The sequence below is a fragment of the Callospermophilus lateralis genome, chromosome 4 (assembly GCF_048772815.1).
Source record: "Callospermophilus lateralis isolate mCalLat2 chromosome 4, mCalLat2.hap1, whole genome shotgun sequence".
NCBI classification, from domain to species: domain Eukaryota; kingdom Metazoa; phylum Chordata; class Mammalia; order Rodentia; family Sciuridae; genus Callospermophilus; species Callospermophilus lateralis.
In genome coordinates, this window is record NC_135308.1 from 163954846 (window position 1) to 163968492 (window position 13647).

The 13647-nt window shown below is 49.1% G+C and overlaps 1 protein-coding gene across 8 annotated transcripts in view; it reads left to right on the plus strand.

The window, feature by feature from the left end:
• Window positions 1-13647, plus strand: part of Ppara (peroxisome proliferator activated receptor alpha) — a 60771-nt gene that overhangs the window by 38457 nt on the left and 8667 nt on the right. For all 8 annotated transcript variants that reach the window (XM_076855477.2, XM_076855484.2, XM_076855479.2 and 5 more), the window contains 4 exons: window positions 3687-3847; window positions 4742-4880; window positions 5580-5782; window positions 12847-13294. In XM_076855477.2, the coding sequence (XP_076711592.1) occupies window positions 3687-3847; window positions 4742-4880; window positions 5580-5782; window positions 12847-13294 (951 nt within the window). The remainder of the gene's footprint in view (window positions 1-3686; window positions 3848-4741; window positions 4881-5579; window positions 5783-12846; window positions 13295-13647) is intronic.

The following is a 13647-nucleotide window of genomic DNA, read 5'->3' on the forward strand; positions in this document are numbered from 1 at the left end:
GGAGAAGGGCGTGTGCTCTGCAGTTGCTGGGGGGGTGTCCCATGGACACCAGGCAGATGGACTTGGCCAGTAGTATTATCTTCCGTGTCCCTCTGCTTATGTGATCAGTAATTGAGCGAGGTCGCCAGCCCCTCCCAGTCCGGTTGGGTCACTCTGTTTTTCCTATCAGTCCTACGGGCTTTGCTTCACAGCTTTAGGGGCTCTGTTCTTAGATGTGTAACCCTTTAGCATTATTGCGTCTTCATGATGAGCTGGTCTCTCTGATCTGCTTTATCCCTGGTAAATCTCTTTCTTCTGATTACAACTTTGAGAGTAATGTAGCCACTGCAACTTTCTCCTGACCGTTGTTAACATGGCCTATGTTTTAACTTGGTATATGTTTTCCCATTGTTTTTCTTTTTCTTTTTTTTTTTTAATTAATTTTTATTGTAGGTTGTTCAAAACATTACATAGTTCTTGATATATGTTTTCCCATTGTTTTTCTTAATAACTTATGTGGTGGCTTGGGGAGACAGCTCAGTTGGTAGAGTGCTTGCCTTGCATGAACAAGGGCCTGGGTTTGATCCCTAGCACCAAAAAACAAAATAAATCTATTATTCTGGTGGTTGCCCCAGGGCTTGTGGCACACATCTTTACCTTCTCAGTTTGCCTTCAGGTGACACCACCCTGCTTGACAGTGCTGGGGAACCTTGCAGACACAGGCTTCCACGCCTCCTTTCTGCATTTGTGGCATTATTTCATCTCCACTGTGTTAAAAACGTCGCGGCAGGTCGCTGTTCCTTACCTTGAATGGCCAGTTATCTTTTCAGGACGCTCAAACAGAAGGAAAGACACTGGATGCACCACAGAAGCACCTTTCCTGTGCTCTTGATGCCCTGTGTGCCCCTTCCCACGTGGCCTGGCTCCCCTCTGGGGTCCTGTGGTGCTCCTTGTCCTGGGGTCTGCTGGTCGGGAGCCCAGCTTCTGAGTCTGAAAGCCCTGGTACGACCTTGTTGTTGGAAGTCGGAGCTGCTGTGTCTTCAGGTTTTCTGGTCTTTTCTTCTGGATGTCAGAGTTTCTCATGTGCCCTCCACACAGACGTCGTGGTTCTGTCCTCCTCCTTCTCTCGGCCCCGCAGCCGGGCTTTGACCCAGCTTTTTGAACATTCGGAATGTGCTCAGTTCTTGGCTAGGAATCCTAGCCTATGTACTTCTTCCAGTTCACTGATTTTTCTCGTCCTGGGCCACATTTTTCTGACTTGTATGTCTTGTCATGTTTTTGGTTGGATTCCACATGTGGTGAACTTTGTTGGGTGGTGGGTACTTTTATATTTCTAAGCTGCTTTCTGGGGTGCAGTTGAGTTACATGGAAACATTCGATCCTCTCAGGCCGAGCTGTGGAGCGTTGTTGGAGAGGACCACGGCAGTCCTTGTTGGGGAGGTGATCTCCCCTCACTGCTGAGGCAAGACCCTCTGCATGGAGGCTGCACCTGAAGATGCTCCACAAATTCTGGGACTGTCTACTGTGGGAGGGGAACTGTACCCAACCCCTCTGTGTCCCACGTACTTTTGGCTCTGGGCATGTCAGGTTGTGATGAAGTGTCTTTTTTTTCTAAGGGTGACCTTTTTTTCTGAGGTCATAACTGAGATAAGGGTGTCAGAAGGACCCTGACCTTTCTCAGCTGAAAGAGCAAAGACATGTGTATATGTATACATGAGCACACGCATATACACACGAATCTGCACATCTTTCCACATGCACCCATCTCTGTGTTAATAATGCACATGTGTGCACACATATCTGTCAGTCTTCCCCACCACCCATCGGTATCTATGTTAAACTAAACATGAGTTCACACTGCGGCCCGTGACGCTAATCCACACCACATGGATCATTTGAGCCCCTCCTCTTGCCTACCTGGAACCTCACCCTCCTGCAGAGAGAAACCTGGCTCCGGTCATCCACCCACTTACTTAATAGCTCATTTCCAGCTTGCCTGCACAGTGGCCTTGGATGGTTGACCCATGCTCCTAGGAAGACCACTCTGTCAACGGGAACCTGGGTTGGGCAGACCCGGCGCCTTCAGTCTGACGGCTATACTGGTTTCCTGTTCCCCCGCCTCCTTTAGTGAGGGGTTTCTTACACACACAGTTCAGTGGGATGGCTTCCTCCCATTCTGTACTCCACCCTGGGATCCAGACTCCTCCTACCTTAACGTTCGCTCTGAAGTGTCAAACTCTGCGGGATTTGGCAAGCACAGTGCCATGTGTGCCCCCCTACATTCTCCACTCAAGAGCATCTGCTCTCCACCTGTTCGGCCCTGCCTCCCCAGCCCCATGCCAGCAGCTGACCTTTTGACCATCACCAGAGTGCAGCCTCTTTGAGAACACCGTGTGCCTGGAGTCACGAGGGCTCTTCAGATTGCCCTTTCACTTGACAGGGAGCATCCATGTCTTCCACAACTTCAGAGCTCATGTCTTTTTACATCGAATAATGTTCCATTGTATGGATATACCACAATCTATCTCTTCACCTATTGAGGGACATCTTGGTTGCTTCCCTTTTTGGAAATTAAGAATAAAACTAGCCAGGCATGGTAGCACATGCCTAAATCCTATGTACTTGGGGGGCTGAGGCAGGAAGATCTCAAGTTCCAGGCCAGCCTGGGCAACTCAGGGAGACCCTGTCTTAAAGTCAAAGGGACTAGGAATATAGTGGCAGACCGTTTGCCTAGCATGTGTAAGGCCCTGGGTTCAATCTCCAATAGTGAAAAAATGGGATAAAATTAAAAAGCTGCTATAAACATTCATGTGTGGTTTTCTGTATGGATACAGTTTCCAAATCAGTTGGGCAAGTACCTAGAACTGCAGTTCCCATTATAAGACTGTTTGGCTTTGCCAAAAACTGCCCTGCAGTCCTCCAGGGTCCTCCAGGCCGCATCCCACCAGCAGCCAGAAGCACCCGCTGCTCCAGGTCCTCACCAGGGTTAGCCATTGTTAGGTGTTTAGAAGTTCTCAACAGCCAAATGGACGCTTAGTGATGTGCCACCGCTGCTTGGGCTTCACAGTTCCCTGGGGACAGGTGCTGGGAAGCCTCCCTTCGTGGACTCTCTAGCCATCTGTCTCGCTTCTTTGGAGAAGTGTCTCTTCAGATCTTTCTCCTATCTTAATTGAGTTGCTTGTTTCTTATTTCTGAGTTCATGGCTCCTCTGTGTATTTTGGATATAAGTCTCAGATGGGATTTACGAACACTTTCTCCCAGTCTATGGTTTACTTTTCATTTTCTTAACAGAAGTTCTTAACTTCCCCAAGTCCCAGCTTACTTCAGTTCTCTCCCCTGGATCATGCTCGCAGGGTTGCCGTGGAGGTTTTAGTCCTGTGTTCTGCCCCATTTCCTGTGCTGACTGTTGCAGAAGGAGGGTTCTGCAGAGGCATGTGGAGCCCACAGGCGGAGGCCCATCAAAGGCCACCGTGACACTGTGTAGCCCAGGACACAGTTCAGCAGGTGCCAACTAGAGCACAGCAGCTTCTGAGCCCAGCATTATGGTCCTCAGGGAACAGAGAGAGGATGGCCCAGGTACAGGGCCAGCGCAGGATGGGCAGCTGCCCAGCTTACACCACACACGATGTGCCTCCGCTGCGGAAGGGCCTGGCTTCCACAAGGCGTGACACCGGGAATGTTCATACATGTTCCTCTTCTTTCTGTAGACACCCTCTCTCCAGCTTCGAGTCCCTCTTCAGTTAGTTACCCTGTGGTTCCTGGCAGCGTGGATGAGCCTCCCAGTGGCACACTGAACATCGAGTGTAGGATCTGTGGGGACAAGGCCTCGGGCTACCACTACGGGGTCCACGCATGTGAAGGCTGCAAGGTACAGTGGCACGGGTGAGGGTGGGGGGCCTACTGCTGTCTCCGACACAGATGTCTGTTGCTGAGAGACCTGAAGAAGGCACAGAGGGGTACTGATCCCCGTGACAGGCTGACTCCTCCCATCGCAGAGTCCAGCAGGTTGCTCTACTTCAGCTTGTACATAACTGAGATAAGCCTGTCCTTGGACAGAAAACCAGCTTTAAGGTGGAGCGTGTCTACCCACTTATCTGTTGACCCTCTGATTGGGCCAGGTAAGGCTCTTGCTCCCATGTAGCAGGTGAGGAGCTGGCGATGCCAGGGATCCAGACTTCTGCTCAGGCCCCACAGTGCCTGGGCCAGGAGGGCAGCACCTGGGCTCAGCTCCTCTGCCACCATTTCTGAGCCTCTGTCACTTCATCCCTGTATTCAGGGGACCTCTCCATTGGAGCCACCCACACCCCATGCATATCTCAGCCAGACAGACATGATCAGGACCAGGAGTACACAAGGCAGGCCCTGCGGTTCAGCAGCTGCTCCTAGACCAGGTCCTTACAGAAGGACCCTGACCTGTCACATCCTACAGGTCTGCTGAAGTATCACGCCCTTTTGTGATTGCACTGCACACACATTCTCAGGTTTGGTACTCTGTACATATGGCGTTTGAGAGATCTAGGCATGTTCACAATGGGATATTTTGAAATTACTTTGAATCTGCCTCATTTATTGTTGTTCATTTTAAGTGCAATGAAAAGCTAAAGTTTTTTATCTGTCCCAGCTATGTGAGACTTTTAAGAAGATTGTCTCTCTAAACACAGGTCATTTAAAAAGAGACAACAAATGAATAGAACAGGTGAGTGAGGACCTCAAGGTGTCCCAGCCGTGCCTGTTCTTAATGAGCCACACATTCTTCTTGCAGGGTTTCTTTCGGAGAACCATCCGGCTAAAGCTGGTATATGACAAATGTGACCGCAACTGCAAGATCCAGAAAAAGAATCGGAATAAGTGCCAGTACTGTCGCTTCCACAAGTGCCTGTCCGTTGGGATGTCACACAACGGTAGGTAAGGCTGCCCGCACAGCGCTGTCCGTGCCGCAGTCCACTTCCCAGTCCTCAGAATGGACCAGGTTTTGCATGAGATGCTGGGACACGCCAAGCCTGAGTCATCCTGTACCCAGAGAAGCCTGAGGACACAGATGTGGGGAGGACACAGCAGTGGCTGGGCAGAGCACCTGTGCGGAGTTGTCTTGGAAGCCTCACGCGGTGGGCAGTGCTCTCATCAGGGTGGCAGGAGGGCCACTCCCTGTGAGGTGCGGGCCAGCTCTGGCATGTGCCATGCTGGGGGTTCGTCACATTCTGCTTCAGCCAGATGCGACCTTAGATTGGCTGGTTTCCGCGCGCAGGTTGTGTAAAGGAGGGGCTCACGCGGGCTGACTCTGCCTGCTCGTTTCAACCCCCACCATGAAGGCCACTCCACCCAAGGACAGTCGGCTGTCCTGCCGATGACGCGAGGGATGGCGTTAGCTTTTATTTTAACCTTCTTTTTAAAACCTAGCTTTCTGGAGGCTGGCTGTTTTCTCTCTCCTTGGTAGAAGGCCGCATGGTAGTAGGAGTGGGCTGGACCCCTGTGAGGCCCCTTCGCGCAGTGTGACACCAGGAGCTGCTGGCCGGCCCTCCTCAACCTGCTGACATTTGCCTGATCTTCTCCCCACGTTGCTTATTTGTGTTTGTTTCCCATTGTCCCCACCCCCACCTCAGCAATTCGTTTTGGACGAATGCCAAGATCTGAGAAAGCAAAATTGAAAGCAGAAATTCTTACCTGTGAACATGATGTAGAAGATTCTGAAACTGCAGATCTCAAGTCTCTTGCCAAGAGAATTTACGAGGCCTACTTGAAGAACTTTCAAATGAACAAGGTCAAAGCCCGAGTCATCCTCGCGGGAAAGACAGGCCACAATCCAGTAGGTGCCTTTGCTGCCCTTTGGTAGGGTCTCAAGTATTCCCCTGGCAATGCCTCAACCAGTGCTGCAGAGAGGGACCCAGGAAACCTCAGTGTGGGAAAGATGGTGTTCATCCCAAAGGCAAATGAAAGGCAGTGGGAATGCAGTCGGTTCATTCCCAGACTAACCTGTAGCTTTAGAGCAACGCTTCCTGCTTGAGTGCACCTTGGAACACCTAGCAAGCGAGTGCCCATCAAGGCTGTGTAGCTGACACCCTGAGAGAGGTCTGGTTCTTGTGCTCCCAGGGACCCCGGGGCAGTGAACCAGGATCCGGATCACTGGGCCACATTCCCAGGCCTTTTCATTTTTTATTTTGAGACAGGGTCTCACGAATTTGCGGAGGGTCTTGCTAAGTTGCACAGGCTGGCCTCAGACTTGCAATCCTCCTTCCTCAGCCTCCTAAGTTGCAGGGATTGTAGGTATGCACCACCATGCCTAGCCAGCATCGTTTCTTAAGTGCATTAAAAAAAAATTTGAGGCCAGAAAATTAATGTGTTCACTTTTTATTCAAAATATGCCCTCATATCCTTTCCCCTAAAACTGGCCCACTGGCTTCCACCTTCCCTCCAGTCCCAAACACCTCCTGCCTTTCCTCCCTGCAGTAAGGAAGCCCTAGAAAGGCTCATTTGTTTCTAGAAACTCGACTGACTTTGCGGATAGTTCTGGACCTTTTTAGGGACAGCTAAGATGTACCCCCCCCCCTGCAGGCTTATGCACCTGTCTCCATGTCAGGAGTGGTATCCCAGCGGCTTTCACAGGGCTTGGTCCCAGGGTGGACACACGTCATTCTGCATCCCCCTTTGAACATGGTATGACAGGTTTAATCTGTGTTGATGAATACCTTGAAACATTCCTTATTGGGAATTATAAGCTAGAATTTTTAGTCACAGTAAAATAAAGGATTTCATGAGCTGCTTAATTTCATGACCAAACCAAACCTCTCTTTTATTGAGCCTTTGAATTCTTCCATGCATTCTCCAGTCAAATAGGATGAGAGATTTTAAAAGTCTCCAGCAAGCATCACACCAGGTGGCCCCTTTCTGGATTGTAGGGTGAAGTGGAAGGAGTAGCCTTTAACTTTACATTTCTGTCCCAGAGATGGCTAAGAGAACCCCAAATTAGGAGAACCAAAACTTCCGTTTGAGATCTTACATTTCTCCCTTGAATTTAAAGAATTTGAAGCACACTTAAAAGTCACTTTTACACTTAATGAAATACTGATCTTTGATGCTGATTTGGTCCCCACAGTTTCCTCTGCTTCTCTCCACCGAGATCCACAAGCTCCATGAGGAATTCCTCCACCCTCGGCCAGAGCTGGGGCAGTCAGACTCTTGAGGACACTGACAGGAGAAATGTACTAGGTTACCATCTAGGTTGGGGTTCACTTGGCAAAGAGCCAGATGCCTGCTCTTGCCCACACATCTCTGTGCCAGGCACCCTGCAGTGTCCAGCTGAGGTCACTGGTTGCATTTGACCATACAGTCAGCTCCAGGCCAGGTCATGTCCCACCATGGGTCCTGCCCATCTGCTGGCAGGCTTACAGAGCTCCTGGCCTTCCCCACAGGCCTCCTCTCTGCTCCTCCATCTGCACCCAGCCTGGGAGAGGCCTGACTGGCAGGGTGCCCTCCACCAGGACACACTGCCCGAGAATTCTTCACAGAGTTCTGGTTTTGTCTCTGCCAGGAGCCGGGGAAGGCCCCAGTCTCTAGCTTGCTGATTTAGAAAGCAGTCCCATCTGTTGGTGGGAACTCTGCTAGGGAGACCAGGCATTCACCCTGTCCCTGCCCAGTAGCCCAATACTCAGTGACTGCTTCATTAGGTTCAGCCTGGGACGACCTTTCTGCCGCCTCCAGCCTCCAGCAGAGCTGCAGAGAGGCCGCCAGCCTCAGGCCTGAAGCCTGCAGCTGACTTCATTTCTGCTTCTGCTTCAGGAGGAGCATGAATGAGGCCCCTAACAGACGGATTTGCACAACCAGGACAAACACGACCAGTGTGCTGGGGAAACGTGGCCCTTTGGCCCTCAGTGCAGACCTCCTCCTGCTCCTTGCAGATCTGCTGGGCGGGTGCGAGTAGCCACCAGCCCCCTCCTAAGCTCTGACTGGCACTTGGCCCTAAACCATTCCCTACTTTAATGGGGACAAGTAGGTGCTGGACAGGTGGCATGTCAAAGGCTCCTGTGGTTTTCTAGAAATAGGGGACTGAGCACAGCCTGTGGAAGACCATTCCTTTGCTCTATGCAGACCAGTCACCTGCAGCAAAGCCCCTGGACACTGCTGGGAGGGGAGGCAGCTGCAGGGAGGCCACACTGCTTTGGTGAAAGGTGGATTTTAGCTGAGGAGATACGTGAGAACTTCTGCTTCTGTCTGGACCCGGGACTGGTCTTGGCCCCTGAGGTTTCAGGTCCTTGTACCAGAAAATGGTCAGGGCCCTTAGTGATGGGGCCAGAGTGGAGGGAAACTTGCTGCCCCTTGACTTGAGGGTGACCCAGTGGAAGCAGGGTGGAGGGGTAAGAGGGAACAGGGGTCTCCTCTGGGCATGGCTTCCACAGAGGTGTTTCAAAGCTTCTTAGAGTGGTCCTAGGTGGGTTGGGAGCTCTCAAGGGCCAGCAGCTGTCCTGGGATGTTTGCTTCCTGCTGCTCTGCGGGCATGCTCGCACACACTTGTGCACTTGCTCCACACTCAGGCACACTCAGGCATGCACACACTTGCTCAGGCAGCTGCTCTTGGTTTGGAGAGCTGGCTGTACTTTCTGAAAAGTGGTGAAACCAACCAAACAAACCCTTGGCACTAAATATTTAGACTGTAGAAATTCAAAGTGTAAGGTCATGATCACATAGTGTCAAGTACAGGGCCCTGAACTCAGGCCCTCACACGGCTGGATACCCAGTACTGTTGCACGTCAGCCTCACGAACCAGAGCCTCATTCAGTCCCATGAATACAGTAATGACAGGGGCACCGCGCTCATGTCGGGGCCCCACCCCTCCTATTCTGGGCATCACCTTTAGATTCTTTAAACACCCTCAGTTACAGAAAACCTTAGCTCTGAGAAAAGAGTCAAACCCTAGACAAAACCCTGGTCAGTTGTGGGCGACACGGATGCCACTTGGGATTGCATAAAATGTCAAAATGTGTTTGGAAAAACACAGTGAAGCAAGGAGACCGACTTCGACACGCAGCTGAGCAAGGTTCTGAAAGTCATTCTGAAAGACGTGTCCTCAACATTTCAGTGTCTGTGGAGTAAAGGTGTCCCCAAGCAGCGTGTCGGGGCAGAACTGCTTCTCCTGATGGATGTCACCTCCTACCATATTGTGGGCTTGCTGCTGTATTAAGGTCAAATATTATACCTGCCCCTTGCAGCATTTTCATATTGAAGAACACAGAGTTTAATACTGTGTATAGGAATTTATAGGCAAGCATAACCAGAGCCTGCTAGTTTTACCCAAAGCAGTTCTACCAAGGATTCACATTTAATCTTTTCCAGACAGACCAGTGGCCTGACTTTTCAATGTCAAAGTACACTTTAGAGACTGATTCTCGTGAGTGATGTCTTTGGGCACCATAGAACCCAGCGATGTGTGAGCAGGGACAGTGCTGGGTCAAGTAGGGGCACTCTCTGGTCTTACCACAAGTGGTTTTGGGGAAATTGGCACTTTTTGTCTCCCGCTGTCCAAAATCTGCAGCATGCTTTATTGAAATGGCAGGCTGTGATGTGTCAGATCTATCATTATAAAAAGCACATTACAGCCAGGAGTGGTGGCACACATCTGTAATCCCAGATGCTCAGGAGGCTAAGGCAGGAGAATAGCAAGTTCAAAGCTATCTCAGCAACTCCCAGAGGCCCTAAGGACTTATACCCTATCTCGAAAAAAAGAAAAGAAAAAGATACTTAGGGAGCTGGGGATATAACTCAGTGGTTAAGCACCCCTGGGTTCAATCCTTAGTACAAAAAAAAAAAAAAAAAACCTCATTTCAGAATTAAGCACAAGATGCATGGATTTTAAAGATCACCTTACAAGGGGCTGAATATAGCTCAGTTGGTAGAGAGCTTGCCTTGCATGCACAAAGCCCTGGGTTCAATCCCTAGCACCACACCAAAAAAAAGAAAAAGAAAGAAAAAGAAAGAAAGATCGCCTTACAAAACATTTATCAATACAGTGTGGCAAACTTTTGGGGGAGTTTCAGCAGAGTTTCTCTTACCAAGCTTTGGGTTCTCGATGTTGGCAACCATTTTTCCAATCAAATGGTTTCCAATTTTGCCTGTTAGATGAGGCCTGCTTTCTAGAATCCAAGTGATGGTTTTATAAAAATGAATCGAGATAGCATTAGCTCACATCTCCATTCTCTGCCTGTTCCTGAGCATCTCTTCCACACAGTGCTGTCCTGCGCCGGCCTCACCCGCCAGCTTCACTCTCCAGGGCTGACTGTGGCCGACTTGGAAGTAGTTTTACTTATATATACGATTATTTCATTTTATAGGTTTATTTTATTAATTTATTTTTATGTAGTACTAGGAATTGAACCCCAGCCTATCTTGGAAGTCTTAATCCCTTCTCAAAGAGGGCCCACCTTTTCATTTTGCTACTTTAAATCACAAAAATTGTGTAGGTGGGCTTACTCTGGTCCTGTGAGATGCTCTATCCCCACCCCCAAAAAAAGTCTCCCCCCTCCTCCCCCCTCCCCTCTCCTCCCTTCCCCCTCCTCCCCCTCCCCCTCCCCCCCTTGTACTCTAGCCTCCACTCACCTAGCCTCATTCTGGAAGAGTTGCAGTACACATTTGCCATGGTGAAGATTCTGGGAGGTCCCAAGATTTAACTCAGAACTGCTCTAATTTTTTTTTTAAACCATAGAACCACTTTACTTTTTCAACACCTTCATTTATGTACTTTAGAAAACAGTTGTGGGCCAGGGACGCAGCTGCTTGGTAGAGTGAGACCCAGGGTGTGAGCCCCAGTGACACCAAAGAAAAATGAAAAAAAAAAAATGACAGTTATTTGAATAAAGGTAAAGTGGTCTACTAGTATGTTTTCCTGTAATTGAGAGAATATTCCCATTTATCCTTCAAAAATACAGTCTTCCCTCTGTATTTGAGTCCAGTAAGCCAATGGATGCTAAAATCCAGGGTGCTCAAGACCCTTATTTAAAATAGGGTAGAATTTGTCGAGAACTTATGCACATCCTCCCATATACTGAAGGTCATCTCTAGAGGATTTCTAATGCTTGATACAATATAAATACTATGGAAGTAGTTGTTATGCTGCATTTAGGGAATAATGACAAGAAAATAAATGTCTGGGGATTGGGGGTGTAGCTCAATAGCAAAGCCCTTGCCTAGCATGGGCAAAGCCCTGGGTTTCATCCCCAACATTCTGGGGTGGGAGGGGGCAGGGAGAAGCTTGTAGAGACTCATTACAGACACAAATTTTTTATTTTTTTTTATTTTTTGGTACCGGGGATTGAATTCAGAGGCACTCAACCACTGAGCCACACCCCCAGCCCTGTTTTGTATTTTATTTAGAGACAGGGTCTCACTGAGTTGCTTAGTGCTTCACTTTGGCTTCACTTTTGCTGAGGCTGGCTTTGAACTTGCGATCCTCCTGCCTCAGCCTCCAAAGTCACTGGGACTACAGGCGTGTGCCACTGCACCCAGCTCAAGTACAGACACAATTTTTTTAAAAAATATTTTTGATTCAATTTTTTTTTTTGGACTCTGCAGATACAGAATGCAGAACCCACAGATGCAGAGGTCACTGTGTGTGTCTTTCTGGTCCACCCTGTGAATATCAATTCTTTAAATCTGTACTAAATTATTTTGTGAAGCATAACTATGCCCCAATTTTTTTCAAAACAATGGTTATCTGGCCTGATGTTTTCCCCCAATACTAGGGATTGAACCTAGGGGCACTTTACCACTGAACCACATCCCCAGCCCTTTTCTTTTTTTTTTTTTTTGGAGATAGGATTTCATTAGGTTGCTCAGCTGACTCCAAATTTGTGATCCTCCTGCCTCAGCCTCCTGAGTTGCTGGGATTACAAGTGTGCACCATGGTGCCCACCCATCTGGCCTGTGGTTAAAGTTGGAAAGAGACTGTTTTGTCTTCCTTATTCAGATTTGAGCTATTTAGAAAGTTGGCTTTCAGTTTTGTTGTTGTTTGTTTTTTGAGACAGGGCCTTGCGAAGTTGCCCAGGCTGGTCTTAAACTCGTGGTCCTCCTGCCTCAGCCTCCCGAGTAGCTGGGATTAAAGGCGTGTACCACAGCACCTGGCTGCTTTGAATTTTGTGCTGAGAATGTGCTCTCACTCACTCACAGGTACAGGTAGTGCCGCCTTTCCTCAGGTGGAGTCAGGTTTTTTGTCTACTTCTGTGCTATCTATAAGTTCTAGTTCTTAAACATCTCGCAGGCAGCCTGCTTGTCCCCAGCCTATCCACCCAGCGGCCCTCACTGAGGTTCAACACTGCAACTCCTGGCGATGCTCGGCAGCCCAGAAATAGGGAGCACTCAGGCCGCGGGGCCGGGTGTGTTCAGTGGTGTGTTGGCCTCTGGCAGACTATTCTCAAAACCACTGAGCTGCTGTGCTCTGTGCTTCAGTGTGCCAGGTGGGCCCCGAAATGCTGCTGGCCACACTTCCTTACTGACGTGGTGAGTGTGTGTGTGTGTGTGTGTGTGTGTGTGTGTGTGTGAGCACACGTGTGTGCTGTGGGACAGGCCATAAGTCAGATCCCCCAGATGCTGTCATTCCTCCTGCTTGGCACAGAGATGTTAATTCTGGCCAGCAGCTGGTTCATGCCTATTCTCAGCCTCACCAGACACATCACCGCATGCTGATAACGTGGCTAACCGTCTCTGCTTCCATTGCCAGAACTTTGTTTTAACATCTTTTAAAAAGTGTACACAGTTGTGGGGCTGTGACCTGGACTTGGTAGCTCCTCATTGGTTTGCCATAACTAAGAGCACCTAGTTATATCAGGACTCAGCACTTAGATAGCTCATGACCTGCCTGCCTGATGTAAGTGTCTTTCTTTTCAGCCTTTTGTCATTCACGACATGGAAACGTTGTGCATGGCTGAAAAGACACTTGTAGCCAAGATGGTGGCCAATGGCATCCAGAACAAGGAGGCCGAGGTCCGCTTCTTCCACTGCTGCCAGTGCATGTCGGTGGAGACCGTCACAGAGCTCACGGAGTTCGCCAAGGCCATCCCAGGCTTTGCAAACTTGGACTTGAATGACCAAGTCACTTTGCTCAAATATGGCGTTTATGAGGCCATATTCACAATGCTTTCCTCCCTGATGAACAAAGATGGGATGCTGGTGGCATATGGCAATGGCTTCATAACACGGGAATTCCTGAAAAACCTGAGAAAACCCTTCTGTGACATCATGGAACCCAAGTTTGACTTCGCCATGAAGTTCAATGCACTGGAGCTGGACGACAGTGACATCTCCCTTTTTGTGGCTGCTATTATTTGCTGTGGAGGTAAGTGCTCGACTTAATCCACTGGTGTCCAGTCACTTACGGACTCCTCTCTTGAGGGACTTGGTAACTGTCAGCCCAGTGCCAGCTTGAGCTCCATTATGTCAAAATGGGCACTGCAAGGGGGGAAGGTGCTGAGCTGGAGCTGCCACCAAGCAGAGTTATGGGGGAGCCCTGGCAGTGTTGTGATATTATGGTGTACACCGTTGTATATTATATAAACACTGATGATGATTTTATATGCTCCACTGTAATGTGATTATATCTAGCATTATAAGCATATCAGATTTCTTTTTTTTTTAAAGAGAGAGAGAGAGAGAGAGAGAGAGAGAGAATGAATTTTAATATTTATTTTT